The 17078-nt window shown below is 38.3% G+C and overlaps 1 protein-coding gene across 6 annotated transcripts in view; it reads right to left on the bottom strand.

Annotated features, from left to right (window-relative positions):
• The window catches only part of MCTP1 (multiple C2 and transmembrane domain containing 1), a 296095-nt gene that overhangs the window by 121414 nt on the left and 157603 nt on the right, over nt 1-17078 (bottom strand). For all 6 annotated transcript variants that reach the window (XM_068927903.1, XM_068927902.1, XM_068927900.1 and 3 more), the window contains 2 exons: nt 14150-14320; nt 11123-11253 (listed from right to left, as the gene is read on the bottom strand). In XM_068927903.1, coding sequence (XP_068784004.1) covers nt 11123-11253; nt 14150-14320 — 302 coding nt within the window. The remainder of the gene's footprint in view (nt 1-11122; nt 11254-14149; nt 14321-17078) is intronic.

Genomic DNA, 17078 nt, shown 5'->3' with positions numbered 1-17078 from the left:
CTTAAGATAATGAATGTTGTAACCAAGCATTCAAAGCTGGAGTAGGCTAAAAAGCCCTTAGTGTTAAATATTCTTTGAGAGAACATCAGTTTAAACTCTTCAAGTCAGTAAAAGAATCAGAAAGTCTTCATGATACAAATGATGCAGAAGTAGTTCAAAACCTTCAAAAAGTGGAAAACAAAAGCCACCTCCACCTTCAACAAAAAAATCCCTACATACATATAGAACTCATAAAACTATCAGGAGTGTAAAAATAGTGTTTATATCAGTCACAAGCTCCACCCTCTCAAAATCCTGAAGTTACAGTACTTTTTGCAACATTAGTGATCCATGCTATTCATTATTCAGATTAAAAGGAGCAAACTGCCAAACTGACAATTTAAATTTACCTGAAGTCCATGCACTTTTCCGATAGCTATTAAAAAAAAAAAACCTAATTGCCTGCCCGAAAGAAGTACGCCTCTATTCTGTTTGATAGATCTTTGCGAACAATCAGTCACTAGTCTGTTATTTCCTAAAATCATACAATGGGGTAGGGAGTGATCTGGAAAACTTTGCTAAGAAAAGTCTTACCCATTTTACAGGAAAATATCCTCCAAATGGCCCTCAAATAATATGATGAAGAAAACTGAGATTATTCCATTAAGAAATGTCACCACTGCACTTAATGGAAATCTAGATCAAGTGTTTCACTGTCCTCAAAACGTTAGGTGAAAGCACATCTCTCATTCTGTACTACGTTCCCTCCTCTGGGTAAGAGGAAGCAGTACCTCATAGGAGATGCAGCCTGCACGTACCTAACTCGCAGAAGATGCTGGGGCTTAAGGAGCCTTCATCATGCAGCAAGTGCATCAGCGGCACATGCACTTGAGTCAAAAGATGAAACATTTCAATTTACAGACACTAAAGGAAAGATTGCGATTTGTCCATTAATTGCAGACTTTCTCCTGCGGGCGGGGGGAAGTGGAATTTCATCTTGCACCAAATTTTCCTGTAAAAACATTACAGTGGTCTTCAGTTTGTTTTATTGCTTGCTCTCACCAGAACTTTGTATGGGACGAAAACATCAACGGAAGCCTGTTTATAGTGAGACATTACTTAAGCACTAATCCTATCCCAAAATAACTTCTATAGTCATCAGTAGAAAGCCACAAAATTATTTTCTGGATTAATTTTCCTCATAATGTCCCTTTATATTTTAAGATACTGTTTTATAATCAAGATAGACGTGGAAAATGCTACATATAAAGTCATACATAGCTGAGATGATGGACACAATTGCTATTTACTCTCATTTTTAAGGAAGAAATATTTCAAACTTCAAAGCTTTAGCAATGTTGACTTTTATGGTTAGTATCCTAGCCTTTTAAAGCAGAAAATACACTTTAAAACTTAGTGGTAAAGGGCTTGTCATTGTGTGGCAATGGCAACTGTTGCGTAGTTGACATTTCTGTCCATCACCGCAAGTATGTTTGATCTCCTAAAATAAATATTACTGTGGATTTTCTGAAGTTATATGGCTCACAACTTTGCTTTCCCCAGAGAAAAAGCTGAACTTTAGCAGGAGAACAGAGTGCAGACACCTTGAAGTGTCCATGGGGAGTGAAAACAGGATGATTACGCTGCTTTTTAAAGACACCTTCCACTCCCTCTTGACCTTTCTGCCCTAACAAGGAGAACTTGACGAAGAAACACTACAAAAGAAGAGGTGATATTTCAAATTAAAGTTAGCCAGTTTATTGTTTTTCCATTCCTATCTCCACTCTTTGATGAGTCAACGTGGAGGTAATGGCTTAAAATGTATTGTAATTATTTTTCATGATTGTAAAACCTCCAAAAAGTAGACGCTTCTGAAGAAGCTGACTACTTTCATAAGGCCTCTGTACTGCAGAGCACAACTGAGTGGAGAGTCTGTGGTTCCAGCTAAGATATGGCCTTAAAAAACATCTGCCATCTGCAACTATTTCCATGCAGAATAAAGATGCTTAGACAATGAAGGTAAACTTACATGCTACCAGAAAGAGGTATAGAGCAAGCAGGTGGTGGTAGAAATCTGTGTTCTCAGCTTGAGACCATGAAAAATTATAGCCATTTTGAGAAGGCCATAACTTGCCTATTACCTGAGTCTTATTGAAAATGGGAATAATAACGATTCTGGGAGTATTCACTTTCTTACGGAATTGCTATTTACATGCTGCTGGTGAAAGAAGTTCACTATTGAAAAAAAACATGATGAGGAATTATAGCAAAAACAGCTGTTAACTCTACAGACAAATTTTCAAGCATAGCTATAAATTTCAGTGCATTTTAGTTTTTAGCAAGTATTTAGTTTGAGTATCTTGCATTATTCTGCTGCTGAGCTCACCTGCACGCTATACGGTCCCTTCAGAGTGCATCTCTGACAGCAGGAGAAGTTCTAAGAAGGAACAATGGAAAAATTGCTCTGTCTAGCTGACAGAATCAGGAAGAGAAGTGGAGATATGTTCCCCCAATACCAGCTCTGCACACGAACACTGTGAGGGACTGGGTGGATAAGATATTCAGGCCTTGATACGTTGGAAAGGAAAAAAAAATCACGTAAGCTCCTCAAGCTCACATGCTGAAGTATTATAGATAAGCAGCTGCAGAAACACGGTAAAACTTCCAGAAAGGACGGTTTTAAGATTTAAGGGGAATCCACCGCTTCCTTTGAAAGTGCGTTCAATGTGTTAATCACCCACACCATTAGAAATATATTTCTGATTTATTTCTAATTTGAGTACATTTGACTCTGGTTCTTTCTATGCCTTTCTCTCTTAGGTTAAAAAAAAAAACCTTTAGTATCCCATATCTTGTTCTAGTGAAGGTACTCATATACCATAATCATATTTCTTCTTGATCTTCTTTTTGATATGCTAAATAGATTCAGCCCCCTATATATTTCCTTGGAACACATTTTCTACAGCCCTCAAATGACTTTTTGTAACTTTTCTGATCCAATGAGATTTTCCTGCAACCTTTTTAAAGTGTGGAAACCAGAACTGTATGCAGTATTTTATCATCAGCATGGGTAAGAGGTAAAAATCACCTCCCTCTCCAGTTCTAACAGAACCGGGAATGTAAGACCACTTTGGCACCCTGGTGAAATATCCTTGCTAATGAATGACTTACAAAGGTAGCAACATGACATAGTAGGCCTCTTAAAAGCCAGGTGGCCAGGCAAGGGAGAGACAGCCGATAGCTGGATCATTTTCTCACATGACAAAATGAAGCATAAAAGCAGAACTGGCACAATCCTAAGCGATAGGGACAGAAAAGCACCACTTGGCTACAACCCAAGCAACTTAATTATCATCACGACTTGTTTAAGACGTCAGCCTTTTAACTGCGCTATGATCCAGGTCTATGCTACTCCAGAGGATGCCAAGGAAAGGAAACTGTGCAATTCTGCAATTAGAACTGAGCTGGACATACATCAGAAGAAGTGAAGCACTAACTGCTACAATTTGTGAGACTCCATATCCTTTATGAGCACAGTACAATGTTCCAGTGAAACCAAGAAACAAACGGTGAGGGAAAATTCTGCAAGGCACTGAAAGTGATATGGCTCAAAAAGACAGGACTACAGTAATGGGAAGTTCTTGGAAGAACCCAAACTGAGAGTGGCATTTATAAGTATAAACATAATGAGAAAGAAATAAAATCACAGTCCCCACACAACGAAGGGCCTTAGTTCTCTCACGTGAAGTGGGCTGGTTCTTTCCGAAGTCTTTACAAAGGTGACAGAATAAAAACCAAGAGAGTTCTCAAAGCGCTTGTGCACTAGGACTCAGCTGAGCTGAGGAGGGCGATGGCACACTCAGGATGCTGAAAACAGCCCCCAGCAACTTGGGAGCACACTGCCTGGCTCCAGAGCTCAGTGGCAGCTGAGGAGTTATCACCACCAGGTGCCGTGCAGCAAAATACCAAAAGCAGAAAAGAACCCTGCAGCGTGGGGTAAATCAGTCTTGATAATGGAAATATGCAGAACTGCCTGAAAGATGGGACAACCTCACTGGTCACTGAGTAATACTTGAATGCAAAAAAATATTTCTTGCTTGCTAAGATAAATAAGATTCATGCCACAAAATCCTGCTGACCAATTTTGAAACGGTAGATCAATATTTTCTTTAACATAATTCCTTGGAACAAAGTTTCAAATTTACTTCATAAAGTTTTTTAGACAAAAAAAGTATTTGGAAATGTTTTATTATGTTATATTCTCTATGCTCACCTTGCAGTACAGGCATGCGCTACAGAAACGCACTGCGAGCGCTGTCACTTGTGAAATCTGTTTGTATTAAAAGGCACGCTTTTCTCTGCTAAACATATCTACTGCTTTGATATACTTTTTTTTTTTCCTACCTGGTTCTCCCCTCTCTAGCTGATCCAGGTAACTCTGCAAAAATCTTTCATACAGCTCCAAACCATGCCTTCCCAAAATCCTCACAGCCCACTATCCATACCCCTAATCATTTTTTATACTTATTTTCATGGTCCTCGTTATCTAGCTAGCCATTTTCCTTCTCCCTTCCTCTTATTTCTCCGCTCATACCTTATGTAGCGGAGTAGATCTCCATGTCTGGGAGACAGAGGGTCACAAGAAGGGTCTATAAATATAGTCCAGTTTGTGCACAGTATTCAATGCTTTAATAAATAGATGAATTCTACCAATTTTGCAAAAGTATATGACAATAACTTTTACAAAAGTTGTCAATAATAAAATATTTGGTAGCAGAAAACTAGTGAAGATTAGCGAGCTAAAACTGAACCTCTTTACTTTCTAATACAGTAGCAGTGCTCTTCCATGATTAGAAGCAGTTAAAACGTGCAGAGATAGTATAAGTAAGGCTTGGAAAACCTGAAGGCCAAATTTTGAGACGTACTATTTACATCTAGCTCCCTTTGAAAACAATCAGAAATGGAGCTGGCTCAGCACGTCACAGGATTTGTCAACGGCAGGCCTGCCAGTACCATTTTTAGATGTTAATGCTTCTGGCAAAATCTTTGTTTTACACAGAGAATTGCATCTGCAATAATTTAACTTTAGTCATCAAGTATAATCAACAAACTATTATACAAACTATTATACACACAGGCTGTTGGTTGCGCGCTTGTCTGTGTTTACACAGAACTACTGTGTAATTCACATGCGCACACAGTACAAAACCCACATCCCAACAGTATATCATCCATTTGATTTTCAACTTTGAAAATAAGTTATCTTGCCAAAGTTACCCGGGATGCAGAAATTTTCAAACCACCATGTGAAAAAGTGTTTGCAATACCATCATAATAAGATATTATTTGTAGATCCAGAGAAAATCAATTTAGCCTCCATAGAATTTTGCAAAACTGATAAAAATTCTACATTTATCAACTGCAAAATAAAGGCTGCACAGAGACTTTCACAACTGCCATTCAAAACTTCTTTGCCAGGCAACAATATTTAAAAAGGAAAAAAAAAACTGCTTTACTATAAATCACAGTGTCCACATACATCTCTAGAAAACAGATCTACGAAGAAACATTAGCAGCAGCACGTTTACTGTCCTTCACTCAGCTTCATATGCATGCTGGAGAACTGATACACAGCTTAAGAGCACCACTCAGTCTCCCACAGTGAAATTACACAAATCTGAGTGGAAGAAAATAAAACTGAAAGATATAAATATTTTATATAAAAATTGCCCTTCAGTTTAGAACTTTGAGTAGTGCATCACTGTGCTTTCAAATTAATAACGCAGCAGTACAGTTCTCACTTTGCTTCTATTTACGTGCGCCCCCAAAAAAGCCCTACAGCTTCATTATTATGAAAAAAAAAATCTAACAGACAAAATCTAACAGATTAGGTGTTAAAAATCTAAATACTTCATTTTCAGCATTTTAACTTTTAGATTTCATAGCACCCATTCTGTTAACAAGATTAAATTAAACAAATATTATACAGCCTGTACCCATATACACACACAAACAGGCTGAATTTTAATGATGATGTTCAGGGAGAGTATAGAACATTTCCGTTTTCTACAGATATAATTAATACACAGCTTTAATGAATACATAATACACAAGGTCTTCTTCATTTGCATCAGATAGGGAAGATGACAGTAAAATTTATATTTATAAGTGCTGAAAGTTTTCTGATGAGAACAGATACAGATTAAAGTCAACAGTAATCTCCTGGCATAAAATATGGGCAAGATCAATGTCATTTTAAAGATAAACACACACTTTTCATACCAATTAAATAATGCCATAAATCCTGCTGTATTGGATTGCAAATAACTTTAGCTGAATAAAACCGCATGACACGGGATTTACTTATCCTGTATGTTCACAGAAACAACTTGTTCTCCGACAGCACTCATTCTTGGCAATTTATTGCACCTGTCAGCAGCCAATTTGTTCAGATTACTGCTATGCATAAAGGTGTAACAATCATGAGGATTTACTAGCTGATTATTGTAAAGGTGACAGTCCGGATCGCCTTCAGAAACGCAGATAAGAAAGTTAAATAATTACATGAAGATTAAAATCATTTCACCTTCATTTTGGTCTCAGTACTAGCTACCTAAACTTACTACAGTAAACGCTTTTCATCACAGCAGTCTGTTGACTCAGTATGGAAGAGGAATGATCTACTTGTAAACAGAAAGTGTGCAAATATGTGAATATTTACTTTAGCCAAAATGTACAATATACACATATACATATGTACGTGTGTGTAAATCAATCATAAAATTATCATTGCTAAGTTATGGGAATAATTCTACTTATCAAATGAAGTAGTGACTAATATTGCAAGTTCACACACTCATTTGAACTTATGGAGGCTACCACTATGACTTCAAGCGTTGGTGCTTTCCAGAAAAAGAACTAAACTACCTTGGACTCCCACCTATCTCTGCTCCTTGAAAGTTTTTGAATTTTTTTTCCCTCCCCTCTTTATTTTTAAATGATCTTCAGAAGAATATTACAATTTAATCTCCCACTCCATTCTGCACAGAACACACTTCTGGTCAAGTCCAAGGTTTCCTCATATGAATCTGCATATCATTTGACATACATTTCTCTCAGTACATTTGTATGAGGTCTTTTTTTCAGGAGAGACCTGCTGGCTTTTCAAACCTCAAAATAGAGACTGAAATGGTTCTTGGATTGCACATTTTTAGGATATTCTGAGAGGGAAGTTCACAACATGCTACATCCTTTATACTTGCATAGATAGGAAAACGTATACAATTAAAACTCAAACAAATTTTATGGATACATAATGCTCAAAGTTAAAAATGGAAATGAAGCAGTCAGCATCTTATTTCAGAAAGTGCCTAACTCAATGTGTTTCCGTACCACGATAAACACTGAGCTTTAAGCTAGTTCTGTGACGGCCATCTTTTTCCCTCTCTGAATTAGGATGCCATGCTGTCACTCTCACCCTTTTAATACCTTCCTCTCCCTCATAAGCCACCCCTTCCACTTCCGTCATCCTGCTGTAACAGAGCCCCAAAGCCAGAATCTCACTTGCATGCCTTCAGCCTACTCTAATGTCTTTTCTTCATCTTCCTGCCCTGGAAAAAAGATCCCAAGCCCAACCCCTAACAGATGTAGTCTCCACGCAATGCTCTGTACTTCATCCTGGCCCTGCTACCAAGCCCCAGCCTCATGATTCTGAGGATACAAAAAGGACCCACAAAAAAGTCATGTTATTGATTTCCCAGGGAAGAGTGTACTGGATTTTTTTTTTTTGTTTCACTGAAATACAGTTGAGACAGAGTATCATGACAGGAGAAATTATGACATTCTGCTTTGGAAGAAAATCTGTAAGTTAAGAGTCCAGCATACAGAGAATATTTCAATTCAAGAAGGCTTCCAATGCCCTTTACTGCAAGGCATCTGGAGGTCCGCGAGTCCTTCACCAAGGAATCCTGATTTGCAGTTACTCTATTAACATTACAACTTGAAGAGCTTTCAAGTTCCCACCCTTACAGCTATGACTCCAGATCTCACAGCGTTCAAGATCACCACTGGCCTATGAGCCAACCTAGCAAGATGTCAAACAGAGAACTATTAGAAAGCTGCACACCTTTCATGACTATTTCGTCAATACCACCACAACTGGAGAACAGGGAAGCTCCCTTTCTTCTTCTTCACGCTCAGTTTAGTTGGGAAACTCCAAAATAGTTTTAGAGCTGGAATTCTAATGGAGACATTCCCCCAGATGCACAAAGCAGCTCATTACTGCCTATTTTGCACAGGAAATTCTGTTGATCTTCACATGTGCTCTGCAGGCAGATGAATACAGAGCATGCAAAAACAAACAAAGAAAGAAACCCAAAATCTCACCACAGTGTGGATGGGAAATGAGTACTGCTTCTTAAACTAGTTTCTTCTTTTTTTCTCAATTTGTCTGCTACTTCTTTCAATAAGTAGAATCCCTTCAATCAAGGATGGCTTCTCCCTAACCATACTTTGGCCAGATAGGACAGTTTAAGGAAGAACTCTCATATTCATTTAATAAAAATCTCTCTAAATAACTGCTACTGCTTGAACATTATTCGAGAAAGTGGGAAAATCACAAGAAGAGGAAAGGGGTTATTCTGTACCATTGAGCCTTGCTAGAATACTATCAGGATGTCTTTTGTTTCCCTCCTACAGCCTTATTATTACCTTTCTTGAAACGTGAATCAAAACATTCAATCTCTTCTATGTGCCTTGAGAGCACCACAGAGCCTTAGTCATAGACAAGAATCCATGTTTTCAAATAAAATAATATGCATTTAGCACACCACACACACAGAGCAAATGCAAAGTGTCTGCACCTGACAGACTGAATGTATGCTGTACTAGTGCTTTGCAATGTACAATAGCTTGATTATATTCCAGACTTGTTGAAATTCCATCCAAATGTCAAAAAATCCAATACTTCTAGGACTTGGTGGACCTACAGGCCATATGCTGGTCATCAAAACATCAGATTTGCTGTGAATGTGTTACACAGTTTATGTGTACATATTCCTCTCTGAAAAATTCTAGACAGAGATAAGATGAACCCGAATAAGAGGTGTAGCTATCTGAATCAATGTAAAGGCTCTAAGTTCAAACAGTTACCAAATACATATACACATATATGTACACATATATTTGTATGTGTGTGTATATACACACACACACACATATTTATGCATATATATATTTGCAGCTTTTACACTCAGCCTCAAAATGAAAAACTGGGGAAGAGAGGCCCATGTAAAGCAGAATTGTCAAGTGTCAGTGATTTTTATCCACAGTGACTGGAAAAGAGTATTAGGGAGGGAGAATATTAAGACCTATTTTTGAATTCATATTGAGCTTGACAAATGACAAAGTTTTTCACGGAGATGAATTTGTTTGCAGGTTACATTATCCAGAGGTAAGGTGCCACCTTACCTCTGGATAATGTAAGGTGAAAATAAGAGAATATCTAAAAGGACATGCTTGAAGAGTGGTTATATATAGCAAGGCACAGAACCTATAGAAGAAAGGTCACAAAAATCAAAAAGAGCAAGTTTTCAGTCAACATACTAGGTATGTTTTTAGGTATGGAAAAAACTACCTAAGCAGCTCATATGTTTGAGGCTACAAATTTTTCTTCTCCTTTTCTAGTTTCTCCTATTCTTATTTAGATTTCAAGTTCCTTGGAGCAAAGGCTGCTTTCTATTTTATCCAGTGCTCGTAAAAGTACTTTAAGTATATTAATTATAATTACTGATAATACTAACAACGTAAGTGCTGCTTTGATGAGAATGTTCTGAAAAGTTATATGTGAAAATTCTCAATCTCAGAATCTTTTAGCTAAGAAGGTTAAAGATAAGCAGAAAATAGAAACTATTTCCCAAGGTATACCACATACTGACATAGGACTGAACCATTACGTTACTTCAGAAAAATAGTTATCGCCACCCTATGTTCCGACTGAAATCAAGAAAGGAACAAAATAAGATTTAAACTTCAAATACAAATGTATCATCCCCGCCATAGGGTTTCATTGTATAAAATAAAATCCTACTCAGTATACTTTTTAGACGGGGTTTTGTCTGACATTAAGGTCTTTTCTTTGCCAAAGAATCTGCATCTATTCTAACTTCCCACGACTTATGGTAGGAAATGCAGAATACTATATGACTGATCTAATTTGATAAACAAATCCACTACCCTAAACAGGACAGTGAGGAAAAGATGAGCAGAAACATAACCACGTTGGCATTAAAGGTACACGGCTCAGTTTGTGGGATTTCCATTCCTGGTTTTTACTACAAAAAATAAGTTATTAATCGTATTACGTCCTAGTGAAAGCACCTACAGCTTTCCAATATTCTAACAATCAAAAGATACCGGATTAATTGTTATTATTTTGAATGGACAGATATCAATTAACAAAGCATGTGTGATGCAACCACATATCTAAGCTCTCAAAACAGCACTGACCTCGTATAGTAACTATAACAAAATGTCTACGATTTGGGGGGTTTTCCCCATTAGCTAATGGCTAATGCAAATGTTTAAAAAAAAAAAAAATTAGCATCTATCAATAAAGTAGAGCAGACTCACACACATTTATACTTTTTCCTGAGTGCTCAGAAAGATCCCAAAGATTCCCTTTCTTGAAAATAAACTAGCTGAATGATCTTACTTCTTTACCCAAAAAGCTGTGTGTAGAAGATTCTCATTTCCTTTAACAAGTAGATCAAAGAATAAGAATACCATTTTGTTCTTATTAGCATATTACAATACATGAAATTTATTTCTCCATCAACCCAGAAAACATTGCTATATGGAACCTCCTGAATCTTGATTATACTGTTAAATATGGGATTTCCATTGTGGAAAATCTAAGCCCAACAGTTGGTAAAATCCGCCACCTACTGGTCACACCAATTTATTCTACATCGTTAAAGAGTAACACCAAAGCAGCAAATTGTACTGATAGTTTGTAACACGCCCCTCTCCCCATTTTTTTTAAACAACATGAACAAATGGTTGTAAGAAACAGTTTCAATAGCAAGACTCATTTTAATCATCTGCTCTCATCCCCAGAGAACTGGAAGGCTGTAATTGCACAAACCTGCCAATAAAATCATCCCTTTTGCCAGCATCTTTGTCCCACACGGTAATATCAATAATTCCACCTCGTTCTTCATAGAGATGAAAGTCAAACTGCTCCCTCCACTGAGGATTCAAAGTTTTTGGCACAATCTGAAAGGAGAGCAAAAAGAAAGTCATACTGCATTGTGCAGGCATGCTCTTTCTTGAATTGCAAAATTATCTTTAGATTCTGCTCAGAAAGTGTCTTTGCAGTTAATCCTAAGCAATAAAAGTTAAAAAAAAAAAATTTACAAAAAGACTATTGGTCAGTCCTTTCATGCCTCTCTGATTCATCAGCAGCCTCCAGAATATTGCAACCTGTCTCCTTCAAAAGCCTCCGGAACAAAGGATTTACCCTGGGAATGGATCCGTTTTTCTATGCAATAATTATGTGCCCTTTCTGGAGTGACAGCTACAAAGTTATCTTTCTCAGCCAAAAGGAAAACAAAGCACCTTAAATGACAAGTAGATAGTGACTGAAAGTATTTAAACAGAAATAATATGATCTTCTCCTCTTTCCCCAGCTACTGTAATATTGGGAAAAAGAGGAATTCAACTTTACTATGGTTGAATTTTTACAGAAGATTTTTTTTTTAAACTGCGTTTTATTTCCTTTTCTGCATAATTTAGATAAAAGTAGGTTTTGGGATCATTTTCACTCTAGTTGCTTCTGACAAAAGATATCAACCACAGTCAGTAGAACAGAAAGCTTGCAGTTTTTTCCACCACAATGCAACAGCAGTAGTCACACCTGTGCTGAGCAAGAATGCAATCCACCCTATAGCCTCCCTATGAAGCAATCACTATTTTCAAAGTCCTCCAGTTCCACTGGCTTGAAAAGTAGAAAAATTAGAGAGAATTCAGAACCAGAAATACTACAAAAATACATCCTGAAAGCATAAAAGAGATTTGATTTCTTCATTTTGATTTGTACGTGAAAATGTATACACGCTTAAAAAAAAGGGAAGGGGGTAACATCTACCATAACACTGGGCAACAACACCGGGGAAGAAGTTTCTTGAAAGAACAAACAAAAAAATCCCACAAATAAAAGAATGCCAGACAATACCTACAGCATCAGGAGACTGAAAAATCTGTCAGTTAGTCCATGTGCATTTCGTTACTTTGGTTTGTTTTATGATTAAAAATACAAAACAAAAAATACTTTTGACTTTTCCTGTGCAATAAATCTCTAAGTTAATCTCTTTACCTTGCTCAGGTTAATCAAAGCACACAGTTACAAATAATAGATCTTTCAGTATCACATTTCTGAAAAGCATCTTTGCTCTATTTCAATCTGGAAAGCGTATCTTCTGATTGCTTCTGAGATGTCTGAAAAGAAGCCTATTTCTTCAGTTTCTTTACAATACTGTTTGCCTCAAAATGTCTTGCTGAAAAGTACCTGTACAAACACTTAAAAAGAGTGTTTTCTTCTGACTTGTAAAATTCAAACAACGACAGAAGGAGTCGCCAATGTCCTAGCTGATTTTGAAAAAAAAAAAAAAAATACATAAATGGGAGTAAAGAGGAAACCATGAATTGACTCCTTTGACGGCCAATTCACAACCAGGACAGAAACTAGGATCTGAATTAAGGTTCTCAACAAAACTCTTTTCCCTGGAATTTTAATAATAGGGACGTAACACTTCAAAAGCTAAATTAAACAAATTTGTAAAGGTGTAGTAAAAGCAGATTTGACCTCTTACATTTGCCCTTAAAAACCCTATCTGAATCCAGTGACCAAAGCACCTATCAATTCAGTTGCCTAAGTGAAGACAGCAACTAAATGACCTCCCCCCGAAAAATCAATCTTAGCAGAGGCACAGGATGTATGCATTTTAAAAGCACTCGCTTTCTAATGAACATCCATTAGCTTCTAGTAGAAGAAAAAAAACCCCCACATATATATATATATATACACACACACACACACACTAATGCTTTCTTCCTGTTGGTAGAGGAAGCTGATTTCTTCTCCTTTATGTTTTCCCTCAGCATAAAAAAAAAAAAAAAAAAGCATGTGGGAAAATTTCATTTTCCCAGTTGAACTGGACAGTTTACGAGAAGCCTGTGGGAATCAACTATTCCTCCATAAGCTGGATTTCAGATTAGACGGCCCTAGGGATGTCTCACAGGTGTAGGCAAAGCAGGCACCTAAATGCTCCTGGCCTCTTCACTGCTTTGCCCTTCCTGCAGCGCTGCAAAACCATGTCGGCGGCCGTGGCCATTGAGGGAGGAAGGTCATGCACGTGTCATCGCCAGCAGTCCCAGCATTTTCCAGAAACGGCAGTCAGCATCAGTACGCTCCTCTGTGCCTGCGCGGCGTGCCACCGCCGGGGGCCCAACCAGACTGCCGCTTCAGACAGCCGGACGGGAATTTCTACTGGACAAGGTCAGCCTTTGCCCCGGTGGGATTTTACAGCCTCCCTTGCGATCAGGCAATTTTCAAACCGAACAGCGACCATGGAAATTAAAGATAACAGCAAGAAAGCAAAACAACTCTCCACAGTTATTTCCTCCTTGATCAACGCTCTCCGGCTGTTACCCAAACAGATATACACAGCTGTAACGAAGCTTGTTGCAAGGACACAATGAGGAAAGGGTGAATACAAGCAGGACAAGCCTGGAGGACAAGAACATGCAAAGGGCCCGAAAGGCTACGGGCACCAAACCAGCCGGGCAGAAAGGTGGTGGCTGTCAGAATCGCCCTAACGGCCTACACCAGTACCCTCCCCAGCGACCAGTAACACGAAACAGAACCAGCACAGCCTGTCTAGAGGAGAAGCTCCTCCACCCCCCACTGTAGTCCTATATTTTCCTCCATGTATTTATTATTTTTGTTCATACTGAAACAAAAAACAACATTTAAGCAAAACTCTAGGAGCTTTGGCAGCTAATTAACATAATAAACCTCCAACAGTATTTTAATAATCATGCAAGCAGAAACCACAAACAGAAACAAAACACGCTTCAAACGACGTACAGCTGAGGCCGCAGTCGGAGTTACCTTGCTCTTGTACTTCTGATGCCCCAGCCGGAACTTCACGTAGGGATCGCTCAGCCCGTTGGCATCCATCGCCTTGAGTTCTCGGCCTTCTATTAAAGTAACACTAACTATACCTCTCCATAGCTGCGATTTTCTGTGCAGATCAGAGAGACGCAAGCTCTGGGTCTGAAACTTCAGGGAAATAAAAACATAGATTTAGTTAAACAAGCCTAAACGTCTCCTTTGCGTTTTAATGTTCAAACGTTTATAGAAATGAAAGGGAAAGAGTCATCTTAACCCATTTTGCAATAATCTGACAGTACATATGTGACTACATCATAAAGAATTATTTGGAGAGAAAGCAAACTGACAAACACACAGGTAATGTCAGATGCTGCTTTTGCAAAGCCAAGCAGAAATAATGCTATTTAAGGAAATGTTTGGAAAAATTTTTTTTCCTGCTTCAGTCCCCCCTCTCTGCCTATAGAGCCAACAACATTATTAAAAGTTTTATGACATCTCTTTTATTAGCTATGTACAAGTGAAAGACCTTACAATACAAATAAACATCCAAACCACTTTTATTAAATTGATACAAACCCAGCATGAGAAGCACAGACCCAGGAAAAAGGCGGCAATAAACATGCAGAACTCCAGTACACACGACAACTATCTGCAGCCCCTAAAACGATGCGGCGTTCTCAGAAATCACGAAGAAAATGGAATTCAGCACCGACATCTTATTTCAACAGTTTCGTAACAGCATTTTGCTGAGACTCTCTTCAAGAAGGGATAAACAGAACTGTGCAGAAACTTGTTGACTGCAAACTTTCAGCCTCTCGCTTTTAGGGTAAGAAAATTCCCCCTCACCCCCACACGGCCACAGCATCCATCAGTGAACTGCACTGGGGGCAGGAGAGTGGGGAGCTGTAAACGGGAGTAACTTAAAATCTGCTCCAGCTCGCTCAGAGCTACGTCCAGATACAAACCGCCACCAGATAGCTCTGGAGGTGACAAACCACCTTTGCACTCCAGAGGCAGGTCAAACACGGCTGTAGTGCATTTGAGGGTTAAGAGGCTCTCCCTTTCTTTCTTGAAATTGTATTACTTCAAGATTACCTGACCTAAAAATCAAAATATTAGATAGCTACGCAATATTGAAACTCACAAATTACTGCTTTCAGGAACCAAAAAACCCTTACGTCTGCATGGCTACTCAGCTACCTAAATATATTGAAGCAGCACTTATTTTTTTTTTTTTATTACAGCAAGTAGGTTGAGTAAAAAAGGCTTTGTGGGCTCTGAAACAAGAATCTTCTGTACAATAAAAGTATACGAGTTGTGTAGCTAACCATGCAACACATCTCCAATGTCAGGGTTTTTCAATGCAAACTTGGTTCGAGTCTTTCAGATGGTAAATATAATTGGATGGTTACAGCCGTGCATATGCCTCGGGCAGGATTTTTACTTTATTATCCAGAGAAGACTGTGAAACGTACAGTGGAATATAGTCACTGGACTGTAATCTGCACTCACCAGACTCCAGAGAGAAGTGTTATACACGAGGACAAGGTTCACCGGAGTTGCAGAAAATCTGAGTAACCTGCTGTTAGCAGTATTTCAGAAACCATCATGGCCAAGTATTTATTTTTTCTAATGACTATTCATTCCATGCATTATGCTTCACTCCCAAAAATATTTCTTTAAAAAAAAACTTTAAAAAAAAGTATCAAGCATTACCGCACAGCTCTGTACCTCACTAATCGTAAGTGAGGCAGTGAATCATTTAGAGAGTACACTTGATGTAAATTCCATATTTTCAACAGCTCTTAAAATAATTTGCTGCATTACAGCAGCTGCCACCATATAAAAATACTGATTTTTTTTATGACCAGTAGGGAGTTTTATCAACCGAGGTAATTTACATACGAGGTGGCAAGGCAAGATCTAAATGATCAAGCACAGAGCATAAAATGACAGATGGGCCAAACAGGAGTTTAAAAGAGTGAGGCAGAAATCCTGAGAACAAATGTTCCCGTTTTGCTTGAGAAAGGCCTTTTGGGTCACAGCCAGATCTTAACAGTTTATGACAAACAAAGAGACTATCAGAGGCCACTGGCATGTTGACTGATATAAAGCTGTAAAATCTAAATTTCAGTCTGCTGGAATAAAGGAAGCTGGCTGCTAAAAGTAAAGTGGTATGAGCTAGTTGCTGCTGTTTCTTCTTTGAGACGGGGAAATGCGGACCACAGCGGTGCTCTTCTCTCCCTGTCTTTATTGGTAACACAAATCCATCCAAGCAAGCTGCAAAACAAAAGCCTACTGAAAGAACAAGGCCATAACTAGCTAGAGCTAGAGCTTTTGAGATTTCCTGGAAGCGAAAGATGGGCTATTTTGCCTTCTCCAAGAAGAAAAAGCCATCCAGCCTTTTTGCCTCCCAGATACTGAGCAGCATCTGAATAGACATCTAAAACACGTTTTCATTCCAGTCAAATCAAGTGCTAAAGTCACCCTTATCCTGAGAAATTACAGACATTGATATGGCCTCTAGTTTCATAAGGTCATTTTTGTAAGATTTCAAAGCAAATTTGCCAAAAGAGCTGATAAATAGAAAAATAAGGAAGACTTCACTTTGCAGACTTCTTTCCCTATAACCTCATTTCACTGGGTGAGGCCGGTACGCTGTTAATTACCTAAATACCCTTTGAAAATCCAGCCCATACCAAGTTAGTTACAATGCCAGGGAGGAAAACATTATAGCAAAATGAAGAAATGTGCACGGATCTTTCCAAACTCATGCTATGAAAGAATGTTTCTTGAGATTGGTTCTTACATATCTGTTTCCCTCAGAACCTCAGACCTTGGTTTCACTCTGCTGCATCAAACAGGAAAGAAAAAAAAAAAAAGAAGGAAATACATGATTTCTAATTTCTCTGGAAATAGGTGGAAA

Source organism: Struthio camelus, chromosome Z, assembly GCF_040807025.1.
Source record: "Struthio camelus isolate bStrCam1 chromosome Z, bStrCam1.hap1, whole genome shotgun sequence".
Taxonomy (NCBI): Eukaryota; Metazoa; Chordata; class Aves; order Struthioniformes; family Struthionidae; genus Struthio; species Struthio camelus.
The sequence above is the reverse complement of the archived record's forward strand: the minus strand, read 5'-3'. Positions and strand labels throughout refer to the sequence as shown.